Source organism: Microcaecilia unicolor, chromosome 4, assembly GCF_901765095.1.
Source record: "Microcaecilia unicolor chromosome 4, aMicUni1.1, whole genome shotgun sequence".
In the NCBI taxonomy this organism is placed as follows: Eukaryota; Metazoa; Chordata; class Amphibia; order Gymnophiona; family Siphonopidae; genus Microcaecilia; species Microcaecilia unicolor.
This window is the reverse complement of record NC_044034.1, coordinates 357469656-357484397: the sequence shown is the minus strand read 5'-3', so window position 1 is coordinate 357484397 and position 14742 is coordinate 357469656. Positions and strand designations below refer to the sequence as shown.

Sequence of the window (14742 nt, the reverse complement as noted above, 5' to 3'; positions counted from 1 at the left end):
TTTTTTGGCTCTTAAGGTTGACTTTATTTTTCATGTGTTGCTAGGCCCTCTTAGGCCAGAGCTCCAACCTCAATTTGAACACTGCCCCTTTTTCTGGATCAAAATTGAGGAGTTAAATTTGGCTGCAATTCTTTTCTCAATGTCCAAGAAGACCCCACCACCACCACCCACCTAGTGGCTTCAAAAGGTGTGCCCAATATAATTGGGTGATTTCCATGACAGACCCACACAAGTGGTCCATCGGGTTTCTTGTACTTGACTGTGAGCCTAACTTCTGTTTGTTGGAAATGCAGATGAGGACACAGAGGGTGCGGCAGGTTCAACAGGAGAAGCTGTTTGGCTGCTCGAAGACTAATACATTGGCACCGGAAGCATCTACCTTGATGTCTGCCAAGACTTTCAGCATCCACTGGGAGTGCACCGGCATCGAGGAGGTTTCCACCTCTCTCAACGGACAGTGAGAGTAGGCCCCAGAACTGGTCAGCATCGGACCCAACACCAAGGACATGTACGGGTTCAATGTCGTCCTTGTCGTCACCAAAAGACTGTGACATTGAGCATCAGGAGAAGCCCAAGAAGAATAAACATCAGTCCTCAATGCACAGTGCTGGGAGCGCCATGACATTGGCATCACTGGTACACAAGAAGCACCGGGAAGAGCGCTCCCCCTCCATGGAAGAGGTGCCAATGTGCAAGTGTATCAGAAGCCAGGTCCCCACTACCAGTCTGACACCGACACCTTCTCAAGCTGCCTCTCTTCCGGCTTCCCTGCCTTTGCCAATGCCTTCCTTCGATGAGCGGTTCCGAGCTATGCTCAGGAGCACCCCGACATAATAGCCCTGACAATATTGCCCCAACAAAACAGCCTTGTAACAAAATAGCTCTTGACAAATCAGCCCCTAACAAAATGCCCCCCCACAAAATAATGCTTGACAAAATAGCCCCTAGACAAAATAGCCCCCTTAACAAAATTGCCCCCTAGAAATAAATAACATCTTAAAAAAAGATGATTAACTACAAGTGAAATCTTCACTAATAAAGGCTCTTACCAGCATTGCATTGTATAAAGCATATATAAATAAACAAAATTCTGTAGCTACCAACTGGTATTCATGATCTGTTCTGCTGTTTAAGGAAACTATTCTTCCATCAACATGTTAATTTAAAAAAAAAAAAAACAATCTTGTCATCATTTTCATAGTTTTACCAACCTTATCCTGTTTGGCAGATAGGATTATTAGGAAAAAAATGCAGTGCCATATTCTGGGTAGCCTGATAGGGCCCTTTTGTCAGGGGGCTAATTTGTCACGGGCTATATTGTGGGCAGGCCATTTTGACAATGGCTGTTATGTCAGGAGCTTTTTTGTTGGGGGCCATTTTGTCGGGGATATTTTCACCGAGTACCATGCTCAGGGAGGAGCTGGCAAAGATGCTGCACTTACAAACCATTCAGGCCTCAAGGACATTTGTGCCAACTGCGAATCAGCCCCAGATTCTTCCTGAGTCTCCCTCCATACCAGTGCAGAGATCCTCAATGCCAGCACCTCAGACGGTGTTGACATCAACCTAGACATATACAGTACTGCTTTTGACATTGGGGGGAGGAAGCTTCCTGGAGTCAGGGTAGGGCTGTACCTCCGTGCTCTTCAGTGTGTGTACATGGATCCACTGAGTCAAGGCAGGCACAGACTTCTTCAGTACAACCTGAGTATGGTGAAGACTGCTCATGGGATTCAGAGAAAGGCCCACATTACTTCTCAGAGGAGGAATCTTATGGGATACTTTGAACCCTCCCCCACCTCAAGAAAGAAGTAAATCTCCACCTGAGAGACCTCTTTCACAGGTTTTATCAGGGAGATGTCTTCAGCCAAAACAACTTAAGTTAGAAACGGAGGAAGAGCCTAGGGCAGAGATGTTGACTGTCCAGGATTATGAGTCTCCTCCAAAGGAAGGGATCACTGTATCATTGCACCCTATCCTTAAAGATGTACTGATTAAGAACTGGGAACCACCTTTCTCAGTTCAGGTTGCACCTAAGAAGGTAGATACGCAATACCATATCCAAAAGGCTCTCCGATTCAAGAGGGCTCAACTGCCTCACCACTCTCTTGTGGTCGAATCTGCTCTCAAACGATCTAGGAGCTTCATGACTCATGCCTCAGCATTCCCAGATAGAGAGGCAAGACATTAGACTCATTTGGAAGGAAGTGCTCACTGCCCTCATCCAGTCCTACCAGCGCTGCATGAGCCTTTACTTGTAATCTTTGGTCCGTAGTACACTTAGTTTTGCAGAAACTCTCCCACAGGAGCAGGCCACAGAGCTTTGGCACTTGGCCAGCAAGCAGCTGGAGTGTAGGAAATATCTGGCCAGGGGCTTGTACGATTCTTTTGATATAGCATCCAGACTCTCCGCTATGGGATTGGGGATGCACAGACTCTCATGGTTGCATGTGTCTGACCTGGAGCCAGCAGTGCAAAAGAGGTTGGTGGATGTTCATTGCCAAGGTGACAACTTGTTTGGAGATAAGGTGGAGGAGGTCACATAGGAGCCCTGCTAGATACATTGCAGGGTCAGGCTTTTCTTCCACGAGCAAGAGCAGAAAGGTGGAGGAGGTCACATAGGAGCCCTGCTAGATACATTGCAGGGTCAGGCTTTTCTTCCACGAGCAAGAGCAGAAACCTTATTAATGCTCACTTTGCAAGTCCAAAGCAGCAAGCAGCACACAGCTTGGCAAATGTTGAGATTGATAGCCCTCGTTGCCTCAACATTGCATGTCACTCCCATGGCACATCTCCATTTAAGAGAAGCCCAGTGGACTCTAGCTTCCCAGTGGTCTCAGGTGGTCAGGAACATAGCAGATGTCATCCAAATTCCTCCAGAGTTGACTCATGACCACCTCTGGTGGACAATTCAGATGAATTTGACTGTGGGACTGCCATTCCAAATTCTGCCTCAGAAGATGCTCACAATGGTTGCATCCAACCTAGGATGGGGAGTTCATGTAGATGGGCTTCACACCCAGGAGCTTTGGTCTGCTCAGGAATCATTTCTCTATATCAATCAGCTGGCGCTCAGGCCCATTTGGAACACTCTAAAGGTTTTCAGAGAGAGGCTGCAAAAAACAAATTATTCTCATCCAAACAGACAACCAAGTTGTAGTGTTTTATGTGTCAGGAAGCAGTGGGGATGTGGCAGTGGGCCCTCCTTCATGGGATGGGCTTCCGAGCTTCATATATCTCAGAAAAGGACAACTGTCTAGTGGACAAACTGAGCAGGGTTTTGCAACTGCATGAGTGATCTCTCAAAATAGATGTAGCCCAAGAGGTCTTCTGAGAGTGGGGCACCCCCTCGGATCTTTTTGCCACTCATCTCAATAACAAGGTCCTCCATTTCTGCTCCAAGCTCAGATCGTAAGGCAGACTACTGTCAGATGCCTTTCTCCTACATTGGGGGAGGGTCTTCTATATGCATATCCTCCAATACCTCTCATGGAGAAGTCTTTGCTGAAACTCAATCAAAACCATGGAACAGTGATCCTAATATCACCTTACTGGCCGAGGCAGATCTGGTTTCCTCCTCTTCTGGAGTTGTCCTTAGAAGATCCGTGGAGAATGGACTGCTGTCCAACCCTCATCACGCAGAACAAGAGATCTCTTCTACATCGCAACTTCCAGTCCCTGGCCCTCATGGTTTGGATGTTGAGAGCATAGAATTTGAAACCTTAGATTAGCCGGAGTGTGTCTCCTGCATCTTGCTGGCTTCCAGGAAGGACTCCACTAAGAGGTGTTACTCATTTCAGTGGAGGAGGTTTGCTGTCTGGTGTGAGGGCAAGGTCTTAGATCCCCTCACTTGTCCTACATTATATTATAGGACACTTATACCCCACACATACTTCCTGAGTTCAATGTGGCTTACATGTCAAAGAGACTGGGCATACCCAGGAATATTCCAACAGAAAAATAAACATAATGCATAAAATTAACAATACAAAAACAATCACATTTAAAATAAAAAATCAAGACAGCATAACAATCATTAAATCAAGTAAGTTCTAAATGAAGAAGATTTCAGTAATTTCCAAAATATGACATAATTAGCCTGACTTCTAATATTACGAGGAAGCCTAATGTAAGGTGGCCTGATATGCAAAAGTATTGACTACATAATTTTTTATATTTAATGCTTTTGGGCTTAGGATAATAGAGCAATAAAAACTCTCTGGGTTAGAATTCCTAGGAGACTAACTTGTGCAAAGTTTTAAAAACCAAGGAACACAGTTTAAACACCACACTTGCACTCATTGGTAACCAGTGTAGTTGTACTAATAATGGAGTAGCCCTTCCAAATTTTGGTACTTTGAAAATCAGACAAGCTGTTGTATTCAATATAGTCTCAATTCTCTTGATTATCTTCTCTCTACAGCCCATATTACAATAGCCCACATGGGACATTACCGAAATCTGAGTAATCAATCTGAATATTCCTAATGAAAAATTGGACCTTATACGTTTTAGCTTCCAGATTACCTTAAGACTACTCACTCCTAAGACTGAAATTTATACTGCTTGAATACCTCCTGCATCTCAGAGAGTCTAGTTTGAAAACCAATGTGGTAAGGGTTCATCTCTGTGCAATTAGTGCTTATCATCACCATGTGTGAGGTAAACCCATCTCTGTGCAGCCTCTGGCTGTTTGCTTCATGCATGGTTTGCTATTGACAAAACTCCCTATCAAACCTCCATCTGTATCATGGAACCTCAACATTGTCCTCACCCAGCTGACGAGAGCTCCTTTGAGCCGCTTGATTCCTGTCATCTGATGTATTTGACCTGGAAAGTTGTGTTCCTGTGGCAATCACTTCGGCTCACAGTGAGCTTCAGGTCCTAGTAGCTGATCCACCTTACACTAAGTTTCACCACAGTAGATTAGTTCTCCACATACACCCTAAGTTCCTTCCTAAGGTAATGTCGAAGTTCCGTCTTAATCAGTCAATCATTCTACCAACGATTTTCCCCAAAACCAAAATGCCCATCCTGGCGAGAGTGTTCTTCATACCTTATACTGCAAGTGAGCCTTAAGCCTTCTATCTAGAGTGGACTAAAGCACATAGACAGTCCACCCAACGTTTTGTTTCTTTTGACCCAGACAGAATAGGGGTAGCCATTGGCAAGCACAGAAATTTCCAGTTGACTAGCAGATTGCATCTCCTTTACTTGTGCCCAGGCTGGGCTGACTGTAGAGGGTCATGTTAAAGTTCATAATGTTAGAGCTATAGCTAAATCAGTAGCACACGAGGTCAGCCTTCATAGATGAGATTTGCAAAGCTGCAAAATGGTCATCAGTCCACACATTCACCTCTCATTCCTGCCTTGAGCAAGATAACCATGAGACAGCTCATTTGGGCAAGTAGTCCTGCAGAATATGTTCAGCGTCTAGAATCCAACTGCCCTCTCCCCCCACCCCAGCCCAATTTTATTCTGTTCCAGGCTGCACCTCCACAATTAGTACACAAATTGTTTCATGTTGTTTGAATAGCAGACGTCAACGTTTCGAGTCCCTATTGTCCTAGCATTGTTGTTTCCGGTGAGCCTGGTAGCTAGGAATTTCCAGCTGTGAGACTACGATGGCTTGCTTGTCCTCGGCGAAGTGTTCTCCAAGGACAGCAGGCTACGTATTCTCACATACCTACCTACTTCCCCTTGGAGTTCTCTTCTTCAGCTAATCTAAAGGACCCGCACTCGTGCATCGGGCGGGAAGGCACCTGCGCCTGAATGCGCAGTGGGATGCCACTAGAAAGTTCTTGATTTCACATCCCTTAGTAGTTTTGGAATTGGTGCACACTTCCCACATGCTAAAAAATAGATTTTATTTTTTAGTGTGGGGGCGTGTTTGGAAGCGGAGCGTAGGCATGCCCTGCACTAATGGGTTAGCACATGGGCATTGATGCACGCTGACCGTTTAGCACAGGATTAGTGCGGAAGCCCCTACTTCTTACAAAATAGGTGGCGGCAAGGGCTCCCATTCTAATGGCCATATGCTAATTAGGAAATTAGATTGTGGCCATTAATGGGGGAAAAAAAAAAGAGACCGCTGCCATTTTACAGCTGCGGCTAAAAGTGGCCTCAGCTCACAGGAAACCCAAAAGCTAAAAATAGTGCAAGTCACTTTTTAGTGCAGCTTAGTTAAAGGGCCCCCGGACTTCAATTTCATAACAAGCCAGAAGTTGTACCAGTTTTTAAAAGGAAAGGTTACATGTATGTTTTCCCTTTAAATGTCATTGCACTGAAAGTATTTGTACACATCTATATTCATCATCTACTACCTTACAATTTTCAAGAAAATTTGTTTGTATATATTTGAAAATCCAAAAATATAAATATGTTTAAATCCCACCCAAACTCCTTTGCAAGGAACACTTTTGCTCATTGTCAGTAGAAGTATGTGCAAAATGACTTTATGCACACACTTTGTTTTATATACTATAAAATTTATATCCCATCTTCCAAAGGACTGTTGAGAGAATCATAAACATTTACCTGCATATCCTGTGGGCTGTCTTCTAACAAGCCATTTCCATGAAGAAACCTCTATGTTGTGCATGTAAATGAGTTAAAATTACACCCATTTTTTGGAGTTTCTTGCTATCCTCCTTTGCTTTTATGTTTAAAGATTTGGTGGGGCCATTAGTGAGCATAGAGACATTTTTGTTGTTTCTGAATCTAAAAATATTAGTTTATGCTTGTTATACTTTGCTTTTCTTTACACTTTAATGTGTAATTACAAAAACTGAAATTGTATTAAGTATCACAAACTATGTACATTGTGTATGTTTGCTGCGTTCAGGTTGACCAGACTCCTCCAGATGTGAACCATGCAAGACCTCTAGTTAAAGATCCTTCCAGAGATGCAACTTCATTTCACTCACGGCAAAAGTCTGAGGTCTGAAGGATTTTAACATCCTTACTCTAGCCAGTATATTATTGACGTTTAAACATTAATCATTTATGTACTTTTGGTATGAAAGGAATTTAAAAAAAATATGTGGACCCATGTTAGGAAAAATAGAGGGGCATAATCGAAAGGGACATTCTTGTTTCGATTTGGACGTCCTCGTAGAACAGTCCCGATCCAGGGGTGGGGAAACCCGTATTTTCGAAACAAGATGGACGTCCATCTTTTGTTTTGATAATATGGTCAGGGACGTCCATATCCTTAAATTTGGTCGTCCCTAGATTTGGTCATTTCTGATTTTTGGCAATAATTGAAGCCAAGGACGTCCATGTCAGAAATGACCAAATGCAAGCCATTTGGTCGTGGGAGAAGCCAGCATTTGTAGTGCACTGACATGCCAGGACACCAACTGGGCACGCTAGGGGGCACTGCAGTGGACCTCATAAATTGCTCCCAGGTACATAGCTCCCTTACCTTGTGTGCTCAGCCCCCTAAAACCCACTACCCACAACTGTACACCACTACCATAGCCCTTACGGGTGAAGGGGGCACCTAGATGTGGGTACAGTGGGTTTTGGAGGGCTCGCTGTTTCCTCCACAAATGTAACAGGTAGGGGGGGGGATGGGGCTGGGTCCCCCTGCCTGAAGTGCACTGCACCCACTAAAACTGCTCTAGGGACCTGCATACTGCTGTGATGGACCTGAGTATGACATCTGAGACTGGCAAAGAGGCTAGCAATCAATATTTTTAAAGATGTTTTTTGAGGGTGGGAGGGGGTTAGTGACCACTGGGGGAGTAAGGGGAGGTCATCTCCGATTCTCTCCAGTGGTTATCTGGTCAGTTCGGGCACCTTTTTGTGCCTTGGTCGTATGAAAAACAGGATCAGGTAAAGTCGTCCAAGTGTTCATCAGGGACGTCCTTGTTTCTTTCGATTATGGGTCAAGGACGTCCTAGTGTTAGGCACGCCCAAGTCCCGCCTTCGCTATGCCTCCGACACGCCCCCTTGAACTTTGGCCGTCCCTGTGATGGAAAGCAGTTAGGGACGTCCAAAATCGGCTTTCGATTATACGGATTTGGACAACCCTGTGAGAAGGATGTCCATCTTCCGATTTATGTCGAAAGATGGGCGTCCTTCTCTTTCGAAAACGAGCCCAATAGTGGCAGATGAATAAATGAGTTGTTTTAACAGGTTTGAAACTTTTGAGTAGTAGCAGGAATCATCAAAATTTCAAGCTTACCTGCCATCCTTATTTTTAAAAAAATATGCAAACTAATCTCTCTGAAATGTGACTATATCTTATATTCACTTACCTCATATTTAGGTCTGAGGGATTTTTTTTGTACAAATTTTAAAGAAAATTATGAATGAATGAATGTGTGTGAAGGGTGTTTGATTGGTGATGCTGCTTACAAATTTGAAACTTGTTTTAATTCAACTCCTTAATATGCAAAGAATGAAGAGGTCGATATTCAAAGCAATTTAACCAGCCAGCTGGTTAAATTGCTTATTCGGGGCTATCCACTGATACTTAGCAGCCCTTAACCAGTTAGTGCTGCTGAATATCAACACAGATGGCTAAACTCAAAGCCGGCTATTTTATGGGCAGTCCATGGGCGGAGTCGGCACATATGCAGTTAAGTGACAATATTCAGCTCTTAACTGTCTTAAGTTTAGTGGTTTAATCGGACTGCATAAAAGTCAGTCCTCTCTTTATGCAGTGTCGCTTATGCGGTTAAGTGCTGAATATTGCACTTAACTGCATAAACCCAGATATTCAGTGTCAGTGCCTGGATATGGCCCTGCATTGTTTATCTGGGAATATACCAACAGCTAAAAAAAAATGCTCACCGCCACCAGCTGAATATCAACCCCGCAATGTTTAGCATACAGGTGACAGTTTTGTGTTTTTTTCTATTATAATGCATTTAAAGCAATTGTTAATACAAAACTCTGTTCTATTAGTCATACCCTGGCTTAATCTATTGATGCATGTACATTTTGCAAAAAAGAAATCCTTAATGTGCTTAGCACTAGAGTTACTAATGCATTCTAATGGCGTTAACATGTGTTATTAGTAGCTAGGCCCTATTGTATTAAATGGGACCTGCAGGAGGATAATGCAGTAGTGCATGTTAGTAACTCTGTCCCTTAGTTCATATATCAACACATTCACCACGTACCAGCAGCCATTAACATGTAGACAGATCAGATGTGCCACAAATACTTCAAACATTAGCTACAATCAGAAATTAACCTCTTCTGTTGTACTTAGCCCTCTCGGGCATCATGAAGGGCAACCTGCCTGAAGACAGCAGCTATAGCCAAATTTCCTGTTGTATGCAACATACCTAGGAAACCTAGGGTTCATAAACAACCTATTCTCACTGGCAAATATCTAATAGACTGCACCAACACTGGCTCACAAAGGCATATTTTGAAAGCACTTGGCCTTCCAAAGTTCCATAGAAACCTCTGGAACTTTTGAAGGCTAAGTGCTTTGAAAATATGCCTCTGTGCCACTACTTCTCCAGGCCACTGGTGACCTCAACTCCACAGCAAGACACGGCCTAAAACTCGATTTCTTTTGAACCTAACCAAGCAATCCTCTTGCTTAGAGAACATGACTCACTTAACTCCCATACCTTCAATTTATGTTAATTGCTAGATCCGTGGGAAATAAGGCCTTGCTAATAATGGATCTTCTAGAATCTTCAGATCGGGGTTTTCTATCTCTGAAATATGGCTTCCAGAAGTCAACAGTCTGTTACTACCCCAGTTATACTCGCCTGGTTATTTCTTACTTCCTTCTCCAAGACAAGGGAAAAAAGGAGGTGGACTTGTTCTCATTTATAAGAGCTTTCTTCATGTATCCCTAGTTAGTTCAGGAATATTCCCAGAATATATTTTGTGCAAATTCTCTGATAACTCCAAAGATGCTAATCGGATTGCTGTACTCTTCATATACTGCCCACCAGGAGCGTGGACCAAGCCCGAACCTATGATACTGGAGATCATTTCATCCACCATGTCCCAATTTTCTAGAGTAGTTGTCCTGGGAAATTTAAACTTCCATTTAAAAAGCAAAGCTGATACCACAACATCACTTTGTATTTGTTCATATCGGAATATATGTAAGCCACATTGAGCCTGCAAATAGGTGGGAAAATGTGGGATACAAATGTAACATATAAATAAATTAAATAAATACATAACTTTAAATCATTCATGGAGATAAGTGAACTCACCTTGTTTACAGAGGGTACAACTCATGAACAAGGCCACACCTTGGACTTCCTCACTTCCTATCCCACTAGCATGATTGGCTCATTTGAAAGAAAGCCTATACTGTGATCTGACCACTTCCAACTAGACTTTACTATTGAAATCCATATGTTGAGCCTGTCCAAGCATAAACCGTTTAAGCTGATATCCTCTAGACTCGAGGGAAAATCAATGAATCCATTTTCTGGACCGAGCTTTAAAAACCTCCCTTACCCCTGAAATCAGTAAAGTCAGTCTGGGACGACCAAAGTTCCCGGGGCGTGTCGGAGGCAGGACTGGGGCGTGCCTAACAGATGGGCATCCTCGAGCGATAATGGAAAAAAGAAGGGCGTCCCTGACGATCACTTGGCCGACTTTACTTGGTCCATTTTTTCTTACGACCAAGACTCAAAAAGGTGCCCGAACTGACCAGATGACCACCGGAGAGAATCGGGGATGAACTCCCCTGACTCCCCCAGTGGTGACTAACCCCCTCCCACCCTGAAAAAAACAACTTTAAAAACTTTTTTTGCCAGCCTCAAGTATCATACTCGGGTCCATTGCAGCAGTATGCAGGTCCCGGGGGAGGAGGTGTGTGTGTGTCAACGGAGGCATAGCGAAGGCGTGGACGTCCTTCTTTCAAACATTTTGGATGTCCTGAACTGCCCCCCCCCCCCCCCACAGGGACGGCCAAATTTCAAGGGAGTGGAGTGGAGGAGTGGCCTAGTGGTTAGAGTACTGGTCTTACAATCCAGAGGTTACAAATCCCACTACTGCTACTTGTGATCCAAAATCCAAATAAGTAAATAAAGGGGGTGTTGGAGGCATAGCAAAGGCATGGACGTCCTACTCACAGAAACATCCATATTTTGGACATCCTCAACTGCCCGTTGCAGGGACGAAGGCATAGCATTTGGACGTCCTCAATTAACTGTCACAGAGACGGAGGCATAGCGAAGGCGCCTAACACTTGGACGTCCTTCACCCATTATCAAAAAAAAAAAGAAGTCCCTGACAAGCACTTGGACGTTTTCACCTGGACTTGTGTTTTTTTAAGGTTGTAGACGGCAATTTATTTAAGGTTGTAGACGGCTATTATACACGCAGCTTGTCTGCGTGTATGAAGCCGTTTTTGGCATGTGCAGAGCAGCCACGCATAATGCTTGGCTGCTCTGCACTGGCTTCCCCTCCTTAGGAAGGAAATCGTGTGCAAATGAGCTAACAGCGAGCAGGTCATTTGCATGCGATTTCCTTCATGCATGCCTGTTCCTTTCCGAATCACTAAGGGATCGGTAAGGGAAGGGCTTTTTCCGTTCAGTTAGTGCATCAGTTAGTCCACTACAGTGCCCCCTAGGGTGCCCAGTTGGTGTCCTGGCATATGAGGGGCACCAGTGCACTACGAATGTTGGTTCCTCCCATGACCAAATGAGTTGGATTTGGTCATTTTTGAGATGGGCGTCCTCGTTTTCCATTATCGCCGAAAACCGGGGACGACCGTCTCTAAGGTTGACCATCTCAACATTTAGGTCGACCATCTCTAAGGTTGACCTAAATGTTGAGATTTGGGCGTCCCCGACCGTATTATCGAAACAAAAGATGGACGCCCATCTTGTTTTGATAATACGGGTTTCCCCGCCCCTTTGCGGGAACATCCTGCAACGATGCCCTCAGGAAAACTTGGGCGCCCCGTTCGATTATGCCCCACCACATCTCTTTGGATGGTGACCCCACTATGACCTTGCAACAAGAAATTTCAGAGGTCAGTGTAGCAACAAGGGAGGTTATATTATACCTAAAGAAAAAGATTTTCTCAAGTCAAATTTCCAGTCATTCCCATGGTTTATGTCTTGCTACTGAATTTTCACCATCTTTTGGGGATTTGTTTTATGTAGACCTGCGGTCTTTTTTATCATAATAAACTTTATTTTATCAGTTCTTACTCCAAGGTTCCACAATTCAGTTTTATTGGTCAACCCCTACTTCCTTGTCCTGTGGCATTCCTTCCGTGAAGGACCTTTCTCATTTTTTGTTTTCTTGTGACAACCAGCAAAGCCAGGTTCAAATCCTGCTGCTGCTCCTTGTGACCTTGGGCAAGTCACTTAATCTTCCATTGCTTCATGTACAAACTTAGGGATTCTTTTACAAAACCACACTAGCAATTCCTGCGTGGCAATTGAGAGAAAACCCATTCATTTCCTATAGGCTTCTTCTCATTTGTCGCACTGGAATCGCTAGCACGGCTTTGTAAAAGAAGCTCTTAGATTTTAAGCCCTCTGAGGACAGGAAGATACCTACTGCACCTGAATATAACTCTTGAAAAAGGTGTGAGTTAAATGCAAATGAATAATAATAGAAAATTCATGCGAACAGAATACCAGGCCTCAGTTAAATACACAGATACCAAGTACAGAATAAGTAACCACAAACTAAAAATAGAAATATGTAGACAGAAAGTTAAACTGAAACCCCAAGAAGCTTTAACTTCCTATGCTGTGCTAATCGTGATAGCAGAGTTTAGGGATGGTGTGTGTGTGTTTGGGGGGGGGGGGTGGAGTTTGCAACCAAGGCAATTGCCCTTGACCCCATGCCTGCCTGAATCTTAAGAAGGCACAGCCTAGTAGTGGGTTTTAGGCTTGCCTCCCAAATTTCTGCTTTAGGCCCCAGCCATGTTTCACACCCCAACTGGTAGATGTATCTTCCAAAACTTGACATTGATTTTAATCACTACATAGAAAATAAAATTACTTTTTCTACTTTTGTTATCAGGTCGTATTTTTTTAATCGTGTTGGACTCAGTCTCTGGATTCTGCTTTCCTCTGTCTTCTTTTAACTTTAATGCCAGGTTCTCCTGTCTATTTGACATTCCTTTTCTCTCCCATGTCCATTATCCTTCACCCGTCTTCATCCCTATCTTGCTCTCAAGTTCAGCATCTCCCCTTTCTTTGTCCCTGTCTTCTCCTGTCCAGTATATTCCTTCTATGTCTATATCCCTCCCCCTAAATTTAGCATCACCTCTCTCTCTGTATCCCTTCCCCCTGTGTCCAGCATCTCTTTTTTTTGTGTCCCTGTTTCCCTGTCTCTCACCCCATGTCCAGCATCAGCCTTCTGTATCCTTATCCCTCCTTGGCTTGCATCACCCCTCTGTCCCTAGGCCCCTCCTTGTCCAGCATCTCCATTCTGTATCCTTATTGCCCCAATGCTTAACCTCGCCTCTCTGTGACCCTATTCACACCCCCCAGCATCTAGCATAGTCCCTGTTCTCCCTGTCCAATATCTCTCCTGTGTCCATGTACCCATGTCCAGCATTATCTCTCTGTTACCGTATCCTTATCTCATGTCCAGTACTGCCCCTGTGTGTTGTTATGCCCTCCCACATGTGTCCATCATTGTTCCTCTGTGTCCCTATCACCTCCAGCCCTGTCCCTCTGCTTCCCACATGGCTAGCATCTCTCCCATTCCCCTTAACTTCTCTCTACCCCCAACATGATCCTACATTTTTTCTATCTTCTCATATGGTCCAACATCTCTGTCCCTCTCCCCATCCCATCCAGCTTCTTTTTCTCTCTCTTCGTGCCCAGTATCTCTCCCCCTCTCTTCCCTCCATCCCCTGCAATCTTGCATCTCTCTTACTCCCCTCCATGTTCTGGAATCTCTCCTCTCACCCCTGGCATCCCCTTGTAATCCAGCATCACTCATGTTCCCTTCCCCCCGCCACGAGTCCAGCATTTCTCTTTCTCCCATCAGATTCTCTTCTGCCCCCTCCCCTTTTGCAGGTACAGCGTTGTTTCTTCTTAACCACAGGTCCAGCGTTTGTCCCTGTCCTCCACTGCATGTCCACATTTGTCCCTTGAGTGTCTCTCTATTTTTCTTCCTCACCATCCTGCAATCCTTCAAGCCTTGTTTGGCCATCCATACAAACTGGCCCAAAGCCCTCCCTCTGCCACATTTCGCCACCGCAGAATCAAGAAGTGAGTCAGAGGGGACTGGAAACAGCAAAGGAAAAGTGGGATTGGCTGCAGGCAGACTGCATTAATCACTGTTTCTGCCCGCAAAGCTAGGTTTGAATGATTGCAGTGGGGGTTGGGGGGGGGAGAGATGGAGAAACACTGGACACAGTGGCAGGAAGAAATATGGAGAGACACTCAAGAAAGAAACGCTAAGCATGGTGGAGGGGGGGGGGGGTGAATGAGAGAGAAAGCACCGACCACACGATACTAATACCAGCAGTCAAATGTGGTGGTGGTAGTGTGATGATGTGAGGATGCTTTGCTGTCTCAGGGTCTAGAAAACTTGCCTTTATAGCAGGAACTACAAATTCTTCATTGTACTAGAAAATTGTTAAGGAAAATGTCTTGTCCATCTGTCCATGAGCTGAAGTTGAAGTGTAACTGGGTTATGCAACAAGAATGGTTCAAAACACAAACGCATGCCTGCTGAGGAGAAACAAAATTATAGTTTTGGATTGACCTGTCAAAGTCGTGCCTTGAACCCAATAGGGATGCTGTGGCAGAATCTGAAATGAGTAAC

The 14742-nt window shown here is 44.3% G+C and overlaps 1 protein-coding gene across 1 annotated transcript in view; it reads left to right on the top strand.

The window, feature by feature from the left end:
* Positions 1-14742, top strand: part of CDKL5 (cyclin dependent kinase like 5) — a 384829-nt gene that overhangs the window by 318207 nt on the left and 51880 nt on the right. Inside the window, exon 13 of the mRNA XM_030202287.1 lies at positions 6845-6940. Within this exon, the coding sequence (XP_030058147.1) occupies positions 6845-6940 (96 nt within the window). The remainder of the gene's footprint in view (positions 1-6844; positions 6941-14742) is intronic.